Consider the following 16,769-nt stretch of genomic DNA (forward strand, 5'->3'; position numbering starts at 1 on the left):
TGCACAAAAATGCAGGGGTGCAAAATAAAGAATTGAGATGAGCAGTATCACTGTCATTATTGCTGTTTGTGAAAATCCTCACTTGGGGGTTGTCAGAGTGGGTCCTCATTTAATTTTTGAGCATCTACGTGTGTGTGTGTGTGTGTGTGTGTGTGTGTGTTTATGACTGCTGCATAGCCAAACCTGTGACACAACATCATGCCAAGCTCCCAGTGAGGCCTTGTCAGAAGTTTGGATTAGAGCCAAAACAAAGAAGGAAGCAGGAGAAAAGAGAACGCAAGAGTCAAAGAAGAAGAAGGAGAAGGACAAGAACTGTTTGACAGGAGGTGAAGTTTGCTCATTAAGGATGTTCCTCTGTGATGGCTCAGTGTGAGATGTTCAGTCTGAGCACTGTGCAAGTCACAACAGGCTACAGGCTGCTTCAAACAGGCAACAATGGTTAAGACATACACGTTTAACTGGAAGGCAGTGCTCCTCATGATGGCTACTAGTGAATGAAAAGCCAACACATTCAGGCCTGTTTACACCACCAAGCCGGCTGCTTTACTAGTTACACTACGGATGTGGATGTAACTAGTTTATCTGCTCATGTAAAGAATTTAAACATTTGTCCACACAAACGCACGGTGTCCCTTTAAAAAAAAAGGTTGATGTTACTAACTAATGGCAGCAACGAAATTAAATGTTAACAAAACTACAGATAAGCAGATAATCTACAAATCCAGTGGTTATATTATCTTTATTTTGCACTGTCCGATCTCTCCATATCTACCTGCTAAAAGTTAATATAAATATTGAATTAAAAGCTTTGGACATTTTAATTTTAAAAATAGCTCTCATGTCCAAGACAAATATTCTTTCAACTTTGCTTATTAATGTGAATTAAGCCAGTAACAGAGCAGGAATTGAAACTGCTATACGTCCATTAACTCTTGTCTTGTCTTTGTTACCATTACTTACGTCATTCTGGAAAATTACGGATCTTAAAACTTTGCTAAAATATATTAGTTGCAGTATTTAAGTAGGTAATGCCATAAACAGAGCAGCTAACAGAATTAAACAGAAAGCCAACAGAGCCGTATGGACTTGGATATATATGGTTCTATAAAAAGGTTTAACAACTAGGACATTTTTGATGCAATACTTCAAAATCTTTGGTATCGGGTGTTTTGTGCAAGTTCAGTGTTGTGATACCTTTCTTGTGCTGAAGTATTGGATGAGCCCTGGTGTGGCCTTACAGAAATGCAGACATTTACTGAACACACACAAGATAACTGTACTTTTTCTGCTCCGAAACCTTCTTTTCTACCAGTCCACCAGTTTGATCCCGTCTGTGTTAATTTCCAGGTGCTACATATTCAGGGTTGGTGTAGGAGAAGCCAAGGAACTCGTCCTGGTCCAGGTTCATGATGACGAGCTTGTCCGTCGGCGTCAAATCCACGGTCATCTTGGTGAACTCCTTGTCAAAGTTGCAGGTGTCTCGACGGTTCCTCTGCAGGTCACGTTCAAAGAATGTGACGAGAGAGAGGGTGGGATGGGAGAGAGAAGTGAAGAGAAGGAAAGATGATTGGAAAAGAATGGGGTGGATTGAAAGGGTGGAAAGAACAAGCATTACTGTCAGATACCTTACAGGAGCACTTCAGCTACATAAAAGCCCAAATCATGTGTGTCCCCATGTTCATGATAGAGCTATCAACGTCATACAGTCTAGCTACAGCCAATTAACGTTGGGATTACTGGTAACTGTGGACAAATGGCTCATTGATTATAGCAATACATGAATATTCTGCCAAATTATTTGAGTTGTTGCAGAGGGTTGGACATAAACTATTAAAATAAAGCCAGTTTTCTGCTGAGGTAAGCTAAGTGGCTGCTGGCTAAAGCTTAATATTCAACATACTGAAGTAAACATAGTACTAATCTTCTCCTTGTAATGTCAAACTAAAGACTAGCTTTGGAAGATCTGACATCGTTTAGCGCTGCTCTGGAGGTGCTTTGCTCATTAAAAAAACATTTTTGTTTTACTTTACTTTTCCTCACCAACTCCTGCAGTAAGATATTGTTTTTTAACATCATTTTTATAACGCCAGATCTGTAGGTTGCAGGAATACGAGCTTTTATAGCTCAAAATGAGCCTCTCCTTGTCCACAGTGACAGAAAACAACAGAAGACAAACTATTGCTCAACAATAGAAGATGTTATAGATGCATAGAGCCTGGGTGTGCTTTATCTCAAACAATGCTGCTTTTCTGGAGTTTCATCACTGAAAAATAGGACAGTGTTGTATTCTGTCTGCCTGGTTTACTGCTGCAGATTTGTGGGTTTACACAGAAAATACAGTAACAGAGACGAACACAGCACTTCCCCCTCTCGCCTGTCTTCCTTTTGATTGTATCTTTTGCTTACTCTACTTGCTAATCATTCTAAAATGCTACAAGAAACACCTAAAAGAATAATAACAAGTGATGGAAAGAGAAGATATTCATATAAAAGATCAACAAAAATGAAGTAACAGAAAGAGAGACTGAAATCTGTTGTTCCTAGTGTCAGAATGAAGTATCAGGCAGTAGCAGGCAACTCTAGAAGATCTTTAATCAGAGCAAAACAGAAAAGGACACATTGATTATAATTAAAGTGCAGAGGAGTGGTCAACATTGACAAAGAAACACAAGAAAAAGAAGCCAAGAGACTGTGTTGAGAGACTGAAGTACAAGCAACAGCAACTGTGTCTTTGCGTAGGAGGTGAGGGAAATCTCTGTGTGGTAGTAGAGACAAGACACTGTCATATCACTGTACACCACACGGGATATAGCCTGGACAGAAACATATGCATGTGTGTGAGAGTGTGCTTGGGGGCATATGTGCATACACACACTCACACGTGCACGTTCCTACCTTACAAACAGTGGTGCTACGGCAACAAAATGCAGACCACTGTTTCCATGGAAGTGTAAACTGCCTTTGTAATCGTGCAGTCTTGCTGATGGATGTTTATCCATCATCATCAATCGATCAACATTAGTGTTAAGAACATTTAAACATCTTGCATTTAAGAGTCAGAATGCAAACCTTTCATGTTTCAGTCTTCACTTGAGGTGTTGGATTTTATATCACATAGAAACCACATACATGGGAACTGAAGCAGGAGAGCAGCAGAAAATAGAGGATAGAATTCAAGCTGACCACATTAATATTCACATCAATAAGCAGTGGTCACAATCATAATCTCAGAAAACCCACAACCATCAATATTTTATGCAAGAAGACAGTGAGGAGTACATTCATAAAGTCAGGACTCTAACACCTTGTAATGTCTGAAGAACACAAATAGCTGAACAGCTCATAACACGGGAGGATAAGGGAAAAAGGTAAAGAGAGAAAGACACAGGATTAAGAAGAGTAAAAATCTAGCAAAGTGGACATTGAATATAATCCTAGTCCAACACGTCTGATGACAGGAAATCAATTCAAGATTGTCCATCACAACTATTTCTGCTTCAACTATTTGACAGGAGTGAAGAAAAGGAGGTGGAGTGGGGTGAGACACATCAACGAGAGAGACAGTGCAGGAGAGGAGAGCTTTAGAGATCACAGGAACCACAAGCCAACGTCGCATCTCCTACCTTCTGCCAACTCTCCCGTGGCCTGAGAGGAGCTCCCTCCATCCACAGGGACACACCTGCCAGAGCTGGCCCAGATCCACTTCATGTTCCTGGGCATGTTATCCACCAGAGGGCTTCCTCTTAAGAGAGGTCTGCGCTACTGGCTGGCACAACAATCTTTGCGGTTACATGTCAGATTATGATGTAGTTTTAGCAATTTTACATTTAGTTTCAATAAACCATTTGAACCCAGGGTCAATAAAACACCTGTTGCGCAGCCAGATGTGACTAAAATGAAGTGGATAACCCAAATTTTCAGAAGATGCCAACTACGTCATGTTCGATTTTGAGGGAAGTCTTTATAAAAGGATGCAGAAGATTAATTTAGTGTAGAATAATATGATTGTCTGACATCTGGCTCTGTACACCAACACTACAGTAGTGTTTTAGCGTGAAGGCAGATAAAACAATGATAAAAATGTAATTCATCCTGCCCTTACGCAGAACAACAACCTGAGCTTGCCGACCACCATGGTCGCCAAGCTCAGTCTGTATGTGTCCTCATGACAGCTCAGTGTCTGTAACGAGGCATTGGATTTCTCAATATACTGGAGAATGTAGGATTTGTAAGAGCAATGTCTGACATTTAAAGAGCTTGAAGGGTTGTGTCTTTTTTCCCTAACCTTTTAGAAAGGAATGGATTTAACAGTGTGTATATCTGTCCTCATCTAATATTAGTTCATTGTCATGCCTGAAAAGTAGTTCACAGCAGTTTTTGGATTCTAACAAAGTTTATGGTGTTTATGGTTCTGTCTTACTCTTTTGGATTTGGGTTGTCACTTCAGAGACCTCAGTGTAAAGTACTAACTGAAGTGAGTACATACAGTGGTAAGGCCCTTGTGTCGCTTTGGATTAAAGCATCTGCCAAATGACTAAATGTAAATATAAATAAATTCTGATCTATGTTGAGAACAACCATTAAAATCTCATAGTACTAGGGGGGAAAAGTATGTGAACCCTAGCATACCTAGAGTCTTGGACTAGAGCTACTCTGACTGACAAACAACAAGAAGAATATGCTTGTGTGAGCCATGCCTCACCAAAAGGAGCTTTCAGAGGATCTATGATCAAGAATAGTTGATTTACATAAAGTTTGAAAGGGTTACAAAGTGATGTCAAAGGATTTAGAAATTTACCATCCTACAGTTGGCAAACAATCTACAAATGGAGACACTTTGGGACTGTGACTACTCTACCAAGAAGGAGAGTTGCCACAGTCAGTCAAAATGACCCTAAGTACACAACAAACACATTTCAATGAGGTAAAGAAACATCCCTGAGAGGCTGCCAAAGATTTGACCAGATGCAAGAAGATTCAACTAGTTATTAATTTAAAAGGTTCACATACTTTTTCCACAAATAACATGAGATTGTTCCCAATGAAGACATAAAAGATCAGACTTGTTTGTGTTATTATTTTAGACACATTATATTTTTTAATACTTTTGACTTAGATTAAAGTTTATATCAAATTAATGCACAAAACTACTACATTTCAAATGGTTTTCATACTTTTTCTTGCCACTGCTCTTTTCCAGACATATCAACCATGTTTCATCCTAAAGCCCTTTTCCTTGATAACATCCATACGAGGTATTGTTACAGCAATATACCAATGTGATATTATATTTTCTCTCTTCTTATAATGCTAGGACCAACTAGTTTTGCACCACTATACAACTACAGTGCTCTTTCTTTATCTCCATGTCCTCTACGTGGATCATCAACTGGTACTGGTGACTATATTACCAAAAACAACCACCTTTTTGCCTAATTATTTTAGCAAGCTATATCAAATCGTATATAGGGCCATTCTAATTAGTATACCTTTTAATTATCATGCCCTCTGGGAATTTTCACACATATTTTGTACATGTTGATCCTCTTTGTTGCTGATTGATATACTGTCAAACTAACGTATGGAGTCTTGCAGTTAGGAGTTTATCAGACTTTAGTAAACCCACCGCTGAAGGCCAAACACAGTTATTTACCAAACGTGCACATATTAATCCATTCTGACACACACATGCAAACACACACACACACACACACAAACAGGGCTGCCAGCCATGTAGGCCAACTCATAATGTGTTCCATCTCAGCACGCTTCAATTGCTGTTAATGCTGTGAGGCAGAGAGACAGAGATATGGGGAGTGAGAGAAAAAAGAGAAAACGGGATGCAGTAAAGGACAGGGGAGAGAGATGAATATCAGTAGCCCTTGGTGTAGATATATAGATAGGTCAGAATTAACTGTAGCATCAGGGCAAATGCACAATTATTGTTCACATCAGAAGCCGCGGTTTTAATAGAGAAACACGACTGAGTCTTTAATGTAGTCCTCTTTGCTGCTTCCTCCCCTCTCGTCTTCTGCCTTCCTGCCTCACCCCTCTTCCGCGCAAGCTCTCTCGCTCTCCCTCACTCACCCAATCTCTTTTCAGTAACGAGAGGATTAGCGGGAGACGAGCCGATGTCAGCTGAGGATGTGGGGAGAGTGGGAGGCACAGAGGAAAAGGGAGGTGAAGAGGAGAGGAGGGTGAATGAAAGGCAGTATCGAACGCTGACCTGTTTTGGGCTGATAAGCGCAGGCTGCTTTGTGTTGAAGCCACTGGCTTTAATTTGGGGGCCGCAACATTTGGAATTAATTATCACACACACACTCCAGCACTGCTGCAGCTTACTGTGTACACTGGCTATTACATCCACTCCAATACAAACTTTAGACAGCTTATGTGCTGGAACTTGCTGTTACACAGGAGTCTGAGCTGCTGTTATAATAAACTTGCATAAAACACAGCTGCATGTTAGAATACAGTTAACATAGAGGGAAGACGGGTATGTCTTCCAAGCTGCAGCAGTGTTTGGGTGTGTCCAGGCTGCATGCTCAAAAGCTACACAAAGCCATGATGCTTTTAAAAACATAAAAATAGGAGCTTTGGAGGTGCTGCTAGGTGGGGGGTTTTCTGGGGGGGCCAGGCTAACTATTTCCCATGTTTCTAGCTAAGCTAACTGCTAGTAAAAGCATACAGAGCTGATGCAAACAAAGCTATAAAACCTAAAGGGATAGATTTCTAAAGCTTCTTAGGTATAACAAAGGATGGAGTCTTGATTTTAAAGCATTATGTGGAAATTGCTGCATTAAGAAAAATGAAAATCTACATTATATTGTAGCAGTCATGTGTCAGCAAAGGTTATGGTTTCAAACAGAGGCGGTTCTAGGAGGGGGGACTTAGCCCCCACGACTGTTTAACATCACTACTGATGTTAATTTCTATTAGCATCTGCCAAACTGGTCACCCACATTTGGGGAGCCAACAGCAAAGAGACTTATTTTAATCAACATGTCGTCTTCATTTTTATTTTAAAAGAAAAAAAATTTTTTTTAATAAGGAGTATAATAAGCGTCTAGAACCGGCCCTGGTTACAAAGACTGCAGACTAAACTACAGTTCCTCCACATGTGCATGTGTAAATCAAAAGAACGTCTAGTGTTATAGAGTTTTTCAACTTCATGTTGTAAATTACACTTTCTTGGCACTTCATTAGCTACACCAAGCTAAAACAGTGCTGCAATAAATAGGTGATCATTTCCTGTTTGTGCTGAAACTGTTAAGGGATGGGTGAAAATCAATAACCTGCTTGATTTAGGAAATGAGGTCTGTCAAATGATAAAATGAATAACCATCGGTGTAAGATCTAGACGGTCAGTAAGCCAAAAGCCACCAGAAAGTCAATTTGTAAATGGTTAAAATAACATCTGAGCCTGACGTTACATCAACATTTCATATGTTTTGCACATATTATCATCGGTCTTGAAATGATTTCAGTAAATCGTAAAAAATCATTTGACTAACTCCAAAGTTTAATCTCACTAACATTGTTTTTCTCTTCACATCAGTGGACTTTAATTCCGGCACTGATATATTCTTGTGGTTAATGGGAGTTGAAGACTTAGTTTCCCATCACATTGACATGCTTGAGAACTAGTAGTTTGCCCATATTTGTAAATATTACATATTGTACAAGGGGTAGTAAATGGTGCAAGATGAAATAACCCCAATTAAAAGTAAATATGCAGCTAGTCAGGGCAGGAGCAGAGGCTCCTCAGATACAGTCAATTGCGAGCAGCTTTAGAGGCAGCGTGAAGCGGCTGAGTGGCTCAGCAGGGCTGTGTGTATGTAGGCCGTGTTCTGCATGTTATTTCCTTGAAGTCATCAGACCTACGCTTCCCCATCAGGGAAAGGCTCTTATGATAAGTGGCAGCCATGAAATATGCACAGCCTGTCGTAGCTGCCTGCTTTGCTTCACAGAGCTTCGCTTTGCCTCTTCGTCCCCTCCCTCCATCTTCATCACCGACCCTTCTTACTACCTCTTTCTCTCTCCATTGTTGACTTCCTCTTCTCTTTTTTTTTGTCAGTTTTCAGTTCCGTTTCACGTTTTCTCAAAAAACCTTCTCTCTCCATCACTTTAATCTCTCTTTTCCTTGCCACGTTTCTTTGCTCTCTCTCACTGTCCTCCACCCTTTCCTTATTCTCTTCTACAGTCACAATCAGTTTGCACTCCATGCACTGCACTTGTGTGTGAGAGAGAGACAGGAATGAATTAAGAGATCTTAAAAATAAACAGATACATATGACATTGAAAAAAAAGCCACTAAGACCACACATTTCCTAAAGCACATGAAAACAACAAAAACAAGGACAATATTCCCAAACACATCTTCTAAGTCCTTTATTTTAGGTATGCCTGTTTTTCCTGGAAAACAAGAAAGAAATTTGGCACATGGAAAGCATTGTGAAAAGCATTTTTCCATTATTTTTCTCTTTAGGTGCATTTCATTATTTTCACACATAGCGCATACAACAGTAGCTTGGATCACACTTTTGAATCACTGCTGACACAGAAAACATGAATCATCCTAATATGTTAAATGTATAGAAATCCTAACTAATCAAAGGCTAAAACATAAGCATTTCGCATGCAGAGTTCATTTTGCTTCTCCTTCAGCTGGAAGGAATTAAAAACAAATCCTCTTGTCCTTTAGAATACTGACCACGTGTTATATACATACATCCACATGTAACTGCTATATATGTTTACGTTTATGTAAGTATATAAGTGTATACTGTATTTATTTATAGAGATAATTGTTATTGTTATAATACAGGTGACTTTAAGAAACATCGACAATGGAGGTATGACACATATTAGATAGGATTTAGCTCTACGCTGTTAACATTTACTTTCACAGTCATAGTTATGGATAAAATGTGAAAGCACTAAAGCTGCACTTCATCACCAGGACCAACCTTATCCAAATGTTCCTCATGTCTTTGAGGGTGTTACAGTGGGCTCCTGCATGTTTTGTTAAGTGTTGTTTTCTCCCGTAATAAATGCTAGCAGACAGTACAGTGACTTGCACACCTGTCAGCATGACAGGTTACTACTATTACTTCAAGTTCTTCAATGATAGCATTACTACAGAGGTATTACTATAGAGGTCTGAATCTGAAATGTATTTATATAAATAAAAACTGAAGCGGACCCAAGCACAGTCAAACCAAATGACCAAAGGATGTTTAGACCAAATCCAAAAGATCAAAGATGTGATCGACCAGAGCAGAGAGAGGGAAAACACGAGCACCAGCACAATCCAATTTTAAAAAGTAACTGTCATTTGATTATGTAAAACTTCACATAGGCCTCTGATTTTCTAGATATGTTCTTGGGAAGCTCAGAGGCCAGGTCAGGTCTCGGGTCCTAAGTAACAAACAAGTCGCCGAAGACATCTAGTTCCTACTGTTCCAGAATAACTACCAAACATTGCTGACTCCATCAATGCAAATATCCATGCCAGTAGTGCTGATAATGTGCCCACTTTACAGGACAGAATCTTCTGATGTCCCTCCCTGATGAAGAGGAGTGCGATATGAGGAAGCACTCCATTTACTTTCAGACAATATTAGCTGCACTAAAAGTGCATTCTGTTCTCTCTCTCTCTGGCTAACATACACATGCCCACCAATAAACTTCATAAGCTCGTAGCCTTTGCTTTTAAAATCAATTCCAGTCCTAATCAGAGCCCCCTAAATGTTGATTCAGTACCAGTTCTGCTTTCCTATCAAGACGATTATTGCTAGCAACAGAAAACACCAGACAAAACACACACGCTTTCCTGTTTCAGCTTTAACCTCTGTCGACATTTACTGTTGCTGTAGTTAGGATGGAAGTTCTTGATGCACATATCACAGTGAGTTGCACCTCAAATTCTTTCCTACATTTAAATACAAAAACAATCAAACACTAGATCAGAAAAGTAGAGCTGCATGATATATATGTCAGCTTATCTGTTCCAGCTTGTGGCCTTTGTTCTATCACTGAAACTTCTCCAGGCCTGGGAAGTCTTTGAGATGCTCAGGTATTTAAGCTGCAGAAATCCAAGGGACTAATAGATCCATAACATCACTAAGACCCTGGTGGAGTTTGTAGTACTGGATGTTCAGTGCTAAGGATGCATTATTCCTTAAAAGTTACTGACATATTATTTCCAAATTGTTTACATGTCCACACATTCCTACCACAAAAATGTTTTTCCTTCTTTCCTCCTTTTGTCATTTCTCCTCTTTTCTCTTCCACCTCATGTGGATCCAGCTAGTAAGGAGTAAAGGGACATGCTGACGTTCGCCACACAAACAAATGTAAACGTGAGGCCAGGCACACATACAAAAATTCAAATGCAAATGTGGGTTTTCATACACACACACATAACACACATACATGTGCACAAATACTGTACACTGTAAACAAAAGCCCAGGTATCGGAATCATGCTGTTGTAAAACACAAAGACATTTACTGCTAGTCTCTTTCTGTCTAAATACTAGATAACAGAAAATCAGAGTATATGAAGTAGTATTTTCTATCTATTTAACTGTCCCAAAGCTAAAGACAAAATTTTCCAACAACATTTTAACATCATTACCTTACAATTGAATATTTGTGGTGTTTTGTGGCCTAAATCTGATCTTGAATTAAATAATACTTTTTTATAATACCTAGTCCCAAAATGGCAGTAGACAAGGTGCAAAGATAAGATGCTAAAATGCAGCTGGGAGACAAAGTCCCTGGCTATTATTGATATAGAAATTCATGCATGTATTTCAAGCATTCCAGTTTTAGCTAAAATAAGGGTAAACATATAGACATCATTAGTATTATACAAGAAATAAAAAGCACACTAGAACTACAGGCCTAACTCAAACTGCGCTGAAATGAGAAAAAAAAAGTTAAATCACAATTTCCACTAAAATAAAAGTCATTATATGGAACGCTGAAGCTATGTTACATGTGAAATTCTGCTGTGGTGTATCTCTGTGAGCTGGGGGGATAATGACTCATCAATTGTTGTCTTCTAAAATAAATGGAAGATCTTTGTTCACTCTGTGAGCAGGTAAAAATTTCCATGCTTCTTATTTGCTTAGTTTCACACAACAAATTATACTACAAGTTATACTACACTGGCTTTTAGTGGTAACAAGGCTTGTTAGAGTAATCCAATGATCAGGCAGCATGGAAGAATACAGGATTTGTCTAAATGCATGCAAAGGAAGATTCAACATTTCTGAAATATGCTTATTTGCTTTCTTGCAGAGGTATGAGGGATACTTTCATATCCTTTATACACACTGAATACAAAGCTACTGCCAGCAACCAGGTTGAGTCCATTACGACTGAAACTCACCAATCAACAGGTTAAACATAAGTGAACTAATCAGATAAATGGAAAGGAGTGTAAGCTAATGCAGTGACATGACCATGGTCAAAGCAAATAAGCCTATTTCCTTGAATGTCAAACTAATTCTTTCATTATAATTGATCAGTAAATGATTTCATTTTGTAGCTGCACTAGAGTGCTGCTGCACACGCAGTTGGGCCATTTCATACTGCACATGCACCATCAGACAGTACCGTTGCATGATCCAGGTTGCAGCAGTGTGAACATGTGTGTAATTTTAAAGCTTAGCTCATCTGTCTGTGAATTTGTTTTGGTCGAGGCTTCTTAGGGACTGTGACAGCACAAACAATATGAGTGTATGTGTATTTCCCAAGGTACAGAAAGTTTTATGTATATTTATATATATATTTATATATATATGTATATATGTTTATGTGTGTTTGTATGTCCATGCATGAGCCCGCTGAAATCAAGCCTGCTCGGCAGCAGTGGTGGTAGCAGAAGCTGCTGGGAACTCTGGGTTGATAAAGGAGAATCCCTGGAACTCGTCCTGGTCCAGGTTCTGAATCACTTCCTCATCGGGAGGGGTCAGCACAGGTGGGTGGCGTGTGAAAAAACGATCAAAGTTCTCTGCATCCCGTCCACACTGTTGAGGAGGGTGGGGAGGAGCAGTGTACATGGGGGAGGGAGTGGATTGGGAAGGGGGTGGGGCGGGGATGGAGAGGAATGAGTGGATTGGGGTGGGGTGGGGGAGAAGAAAAGGAAAACAAAAGAAGGGGAATGGCGGGTTGAACCAGGGTGTGAGATGACATTATTTGAACATAGTTTCAAATATGAGAACAAGTGTGAGGACCTGGGGTGTGCTTGATCCAGCATGTTATTAAAAGGCAACTTGTTATAACCTTCAAAGTGATAAAAAATACCACCTCCAGGAAGTGACAAATCAAGGACACCTCAGGTTTCTGCTTTTCTTTTTCAAATATTTGAAACATATTCAACTTCAATTTAAAACAGAACAAAGTCAGTGAAGTCTCAAACATCCTGTGGCAGTGCACTACACTCAATTAGTAGCCATGCTAAAGTGTGAAGCACGGAGCTACTGATGCCTAATAATGAGCATTTCACTTGAAATTTGAAATCACCTTGAATTTGTGGTTGTAATATTTGGATTTCATCGGAATCTTTTCAAAAGACAAGGCTCAAAGCCACAAGATAAATATGTGTAATTGTGGGTTAATTATATTCTGCAGCTGTGGAGAGCTGCTGAGATATGATAAAACAAGAACCGAGAACGATTTAAAAAGCTCTTTAGTTCCTCAGTTGGGCAAAACATTTCCCATATTTTGCAGATACCGTGTGAGTGATGATTAAAGATTATTAATTAAAACCACTGACACTGGTTCTTACTTTTATAGTGTACGGAGGAAGCTCAGTGTCATCATCTAATCTTAGTGCTTAAAAAGAAGTGGCAGATAACGGAACGATTGTTTTACATTAGATCCAACTTATTTTCTCATTCATCATTTCAGTCCCGTTCATTTCCTCTTTCTGACCACCAACATCCCAAAACGAGCTTATACACCCATGAGATGTGCATCCGTCTAAGTATATAAAACAAGTTATTAACTTCAAAACTACATTTTCCCGACAGTACTGCATACCTCACAGGGATTTTGGGCTAAGCTATTCCTTTTTTCCATCTCCATCACTGCGCCGAGCTTTAATTAACACAAGAAGGATTCAGCGTCCTCCGACAACATCACCCAAAGGAAAACTACAAACTCATTAAATCTCTGTGACTCCGAAAACCAAATGAAATTAAGCCAGACTGTTTAGAGTTTGGGGAAATATGTGAAATGAGAAATGCACCAGGGTCAAATGGTATTTCCAGCTAATTACTTGCGTTTGTTTTAACCTGTTTGTGGAACCGGATGACAAGAATTTTCCACATAGAGAAATGAGTTGCCACAAGGTTTAGGAGTATCAATTCACTGCTAAACTCCAAGCCAAGAGCGTGTCCGCTGATGTCCCCAGTGTCTCCCATCTCATATTCAAGGTTACCTACTTTTTTAATTACAGGGATGAAACTGAGTTTGGTTTTAGTGAAATGCTCCATTGGTGAAAAGGAAGTGCTTTTGTAGTGATTTGTTTGCCAAGAAGAGCACAGGACAAACAGTTTTAAATATACTGTATGTTATTATAAAACATTTAGGCTTTAATCAGTAGTGCACTCCAGGTCAGGTTTAATTTGAGACTGAGCTCTAGACCATGCAAATAAACAGAATCCAACGTAAGAAAACTGTGGACACATAGAGGACAAATAAAAAAATGTGTGAATGTAAGGACAGATGGGTTGATGCATGGCAACAGCGAACAGATGGGTGGATTGGTGGAAAGATGAATGGATGTGAGTCCTGAGGAAGATTGCTGAAAGGACAGATGGATGAAGACAGTTGCACAGCAATATATTTAAAAGGAAACCTGTAAGTCAGTCAGCCACTCATACATTCAAAAGCTCATCTGCTCAAGCATCAAGGAGGCTCTTCAAAGGCTTTCACAGCGTATAGAATCACAAACAGACCAAAGTTATACCACAGGAAATTTCACTAGAACCAGCAATATGCATTTTGAAATCATCTAACATCCTTCGTAAACAGCGATCTGAAGAAAAAGACAATCACACAAACCCTCCAAATGGTTTAGTTAGACGTAAAATGGTAAAACAATGCACATGGTATCAAACATTAAAGAACCACCTTCACATGCCAAACTGAACCCTAAACTCAAGAAATCTGAATCTTCACTGTATTAGTTCTCCTCCACCGTAGGAAGGAGAGGCAAAGGGAAAATAGCAAGTGACAGTGTAGAGGTAAAAAGATGAAAGACGTTAGAAAGAAGAGATCAAACAGAAAGAGGAGACAGACAGAGAGAGAAGAAGAAGAAGAAGAAGAAGAAGAGATCAGACAACATATGTTAGTAGTCACACCAGAGGATTCTGCAGAAACACCTCAGTTTTAAAGAACAGCCAGACAGGTCCTCACGGTGACCTCTAACACACATTTGTACATACTGTACATATAGGCATCGCAGGAACATCGCTCCATTCCTGTTTCCTGATCCAGCTTAGAGCACAGACTCACACAAAACCCCAGCAGGCTGAGACAGCTGCATAAAAAGCAGAGCAGCCTAAGGCGGTGTGGGCGCGCGTACATATTACGGTGTGCGCAGCGTCTGTGTGTGTCTTGGTTCGAGATGACATCATCCTGACACTAGTTATGATCAAACTAATTTCGCCGAGAGGGAAAAAAACAAGCACAGCAAAAGCAAAACACAGTTGTTTCAGGTCACTTTTGCTCACGCTGTATGGACGTCTGTTCGTTCCCTGGAGGTTTACTCTAAACTCAGTCTAACCCAAATGAAGCCTTTTGGTTCATGCACAATGTGACTGCACCAAACTGGGGCAACCCTGTCTCCTAAAAACACGCTTTTTGTACAGAACATAATGCATGGGATGAATCAGGTACCTGTGCAAGGTATAATTTGAATTAATCAAGCGCTACGCATATTAATGGAAGATGAGTCGTGAGGACGAGGTTGCTTCTCACCATCATCACCACATTGAGCATCATTCTCATCCAACCCACAGCCTTTCCTGCACATTTCTTATCATCTTCACAACCAGCTGGAATCTTTATAGCCACACACTCATCACCATCACCATCACTTCCTGACTTACCTGTGAGCATTGTCCCATAAAGAGGAGGGGGTAGAGACAGAAACACCACATTGAAAGTGAAATATGTGAGTTAAAAAAAATAGGAGACAGAGCAGAGATAGCATGTGAAGGAGGTTAGAGAAGAGGTGCCACAGCAACACTTGTTATTTTAAGCAGCATCTGGACAGGAATGAAACTGGTCTCTGCTGTGGTGGTGCATGTGCTTATTTGGGTTGGGTGGGGTCAGACTTACCGCTCGTGGTTTGAATGGAGGCTGCACCTCCTTGTTCTCCAGTTTCTCCCAGTCCATGTAGCGGAAGAAGCTGTGCTCCCTGATGTCTCTCTCCCCCTCCGGACCACAGCCCAGTCGCTTCGCTGGATGCTTCGTCATGAGCTGGAAAAGCAGAGAGAAGAAGGAATCGTCTCCTTTCTTAATTTCTGTCCACAATCTAACCTTTCTGTACTTCATTACTGTTTAATGGAAACTTTTCTCCTCTTTCCCCGATTTCTTTCCCACCTGTCTTTGCTTCACTGTCGTGTTTTACCATTTTGATCTTGAAAGAAATATTTTTCACTTTGTCTTCTCAGCAGCCTCAATACTGTTACCACAGTCTATAGACATGCCAGCCAGCTAGCAGGGATGTTTCGTCATTTTAATTTATTGCTTCTTTATTTATATTCGATGGAAACATGGGGTAATATTTTCAAGTAGTACTTTGAAAGGATCCCACTGTGACCAAGTTTTAGCACAATAACTGGAAATGGTGCATTATTTATTCTGTTGCAGGAATGTTTCAGTACAATAATCACTGGCTCAATGCCTTTAATTATTACTTTTTAATGATGTGTGGTATCTTGACTTGTAACATTTACATGAGCTGTAGGCATAATCCTAAACTACATGACAGGTCTGTATCTGATCTACAGTCAGTGTGCTCCTCTGATGCCCCACATTTTCCCCTCTGGAATTATTAAAGTTTCATCTCCTTTATTCCTGTCTTTCCCTCAGTGTTACCATCCACCATTCCTCCTTTCATTCATCTACATTTATAAATAACTTTTTAGTATTAGTTCTTCTCCTTCACTTCTTCCTTTCCCTCCTTTTAACTATCCATCCCGTCTACTATCATCTTAGATGCTTCTCCCTAGGGACCAAATATAAACCACCAGACCACTGCCTGCAGACGTCTGAATATTTTTTAATCTTTTACTGCAGCAGTTTGTCCACAGGCGTAATTAAGGACCGTTTATGATGTCTGTCCACACAAAATCTTAAGAACAGCATCAAGGCTAATGATGTCAGTGTGTGTTTTTGTGTATGTAGGTGGTGTGTTCCTCCCTCAGGAGCAGCAGTCATAACTCATTACATTAGAACTAAAATAACATTTTTAACGGGTCAGTCAACCTTACACACATATGCACACACAAACACACACACACACACACTAACACACACACACACACTCACACACACACTTGCTCACTCTACGGTGGCTGAGACTCTGCTTTCATCAACTGAAAGACAGCAGCACATTGTGTCGACCACAAGGCCTGAAACAGGGCGCTGATTGCAGGGTATTGATGGGATATGTAAAAATGGCTGGTCACCAAATTAGCTTCATTCACCAAAGAACTGAATTTCTTTTACTTTCTGGGCTTC

At 39.9% G+C, this 16,769-nt stretch overlaps 1 protein-coding gene across 2 annotated transcripts in view; it reads right to left on the minus strand.

Moving 5' to 3' along the window:
• Window positions 1–1,085: 1,085 nt before the first annotated feature.
• prkcbb (protein kinase C, beta b) overlaps window positions 1,086–16,769 on the minus strand; it is a 68,506-nt gene continuing 52,822 nt past the window's right edge. Inside the window, exons 16-17 of one of the 2 annotated variants that reach the window (XM_026346622.1) lie at window positions 15,363–15,503; window positions 1,086–1,492 (exon numbers count right to left, since the gene is read on the minus strand). In XM_026346622.1, coding sequence (XP_026202407.1) covers window positions 1,337–1,492; window positions 15,363–15,503 — 297 coding nt within the window. In that variant the 3' untranslated portion in view covers window positions 1,086–1,336. Of the gene's footprint in view, window positions 1,493–8,366; window positions 12,041–15,362; window positions 15,504–16,769 lie in introns of those variants that run through there. The other variant, XM_026346614.1, reaches the window with a different exon arrangement.

The sequence above is a fragment of the Anabas testudineus genome, chromosome 8, assembly GCF_900324465.2.
Source record: "Anabas testudineus chromosome 8, fAnaTes1.2, whole genome shotgun sequence".
NCBI lineage: Eukaryota > Metazoa > Chordata > Actinopteri > Anabantiformes > Anabantidae > Anabas > Anabas testudineus.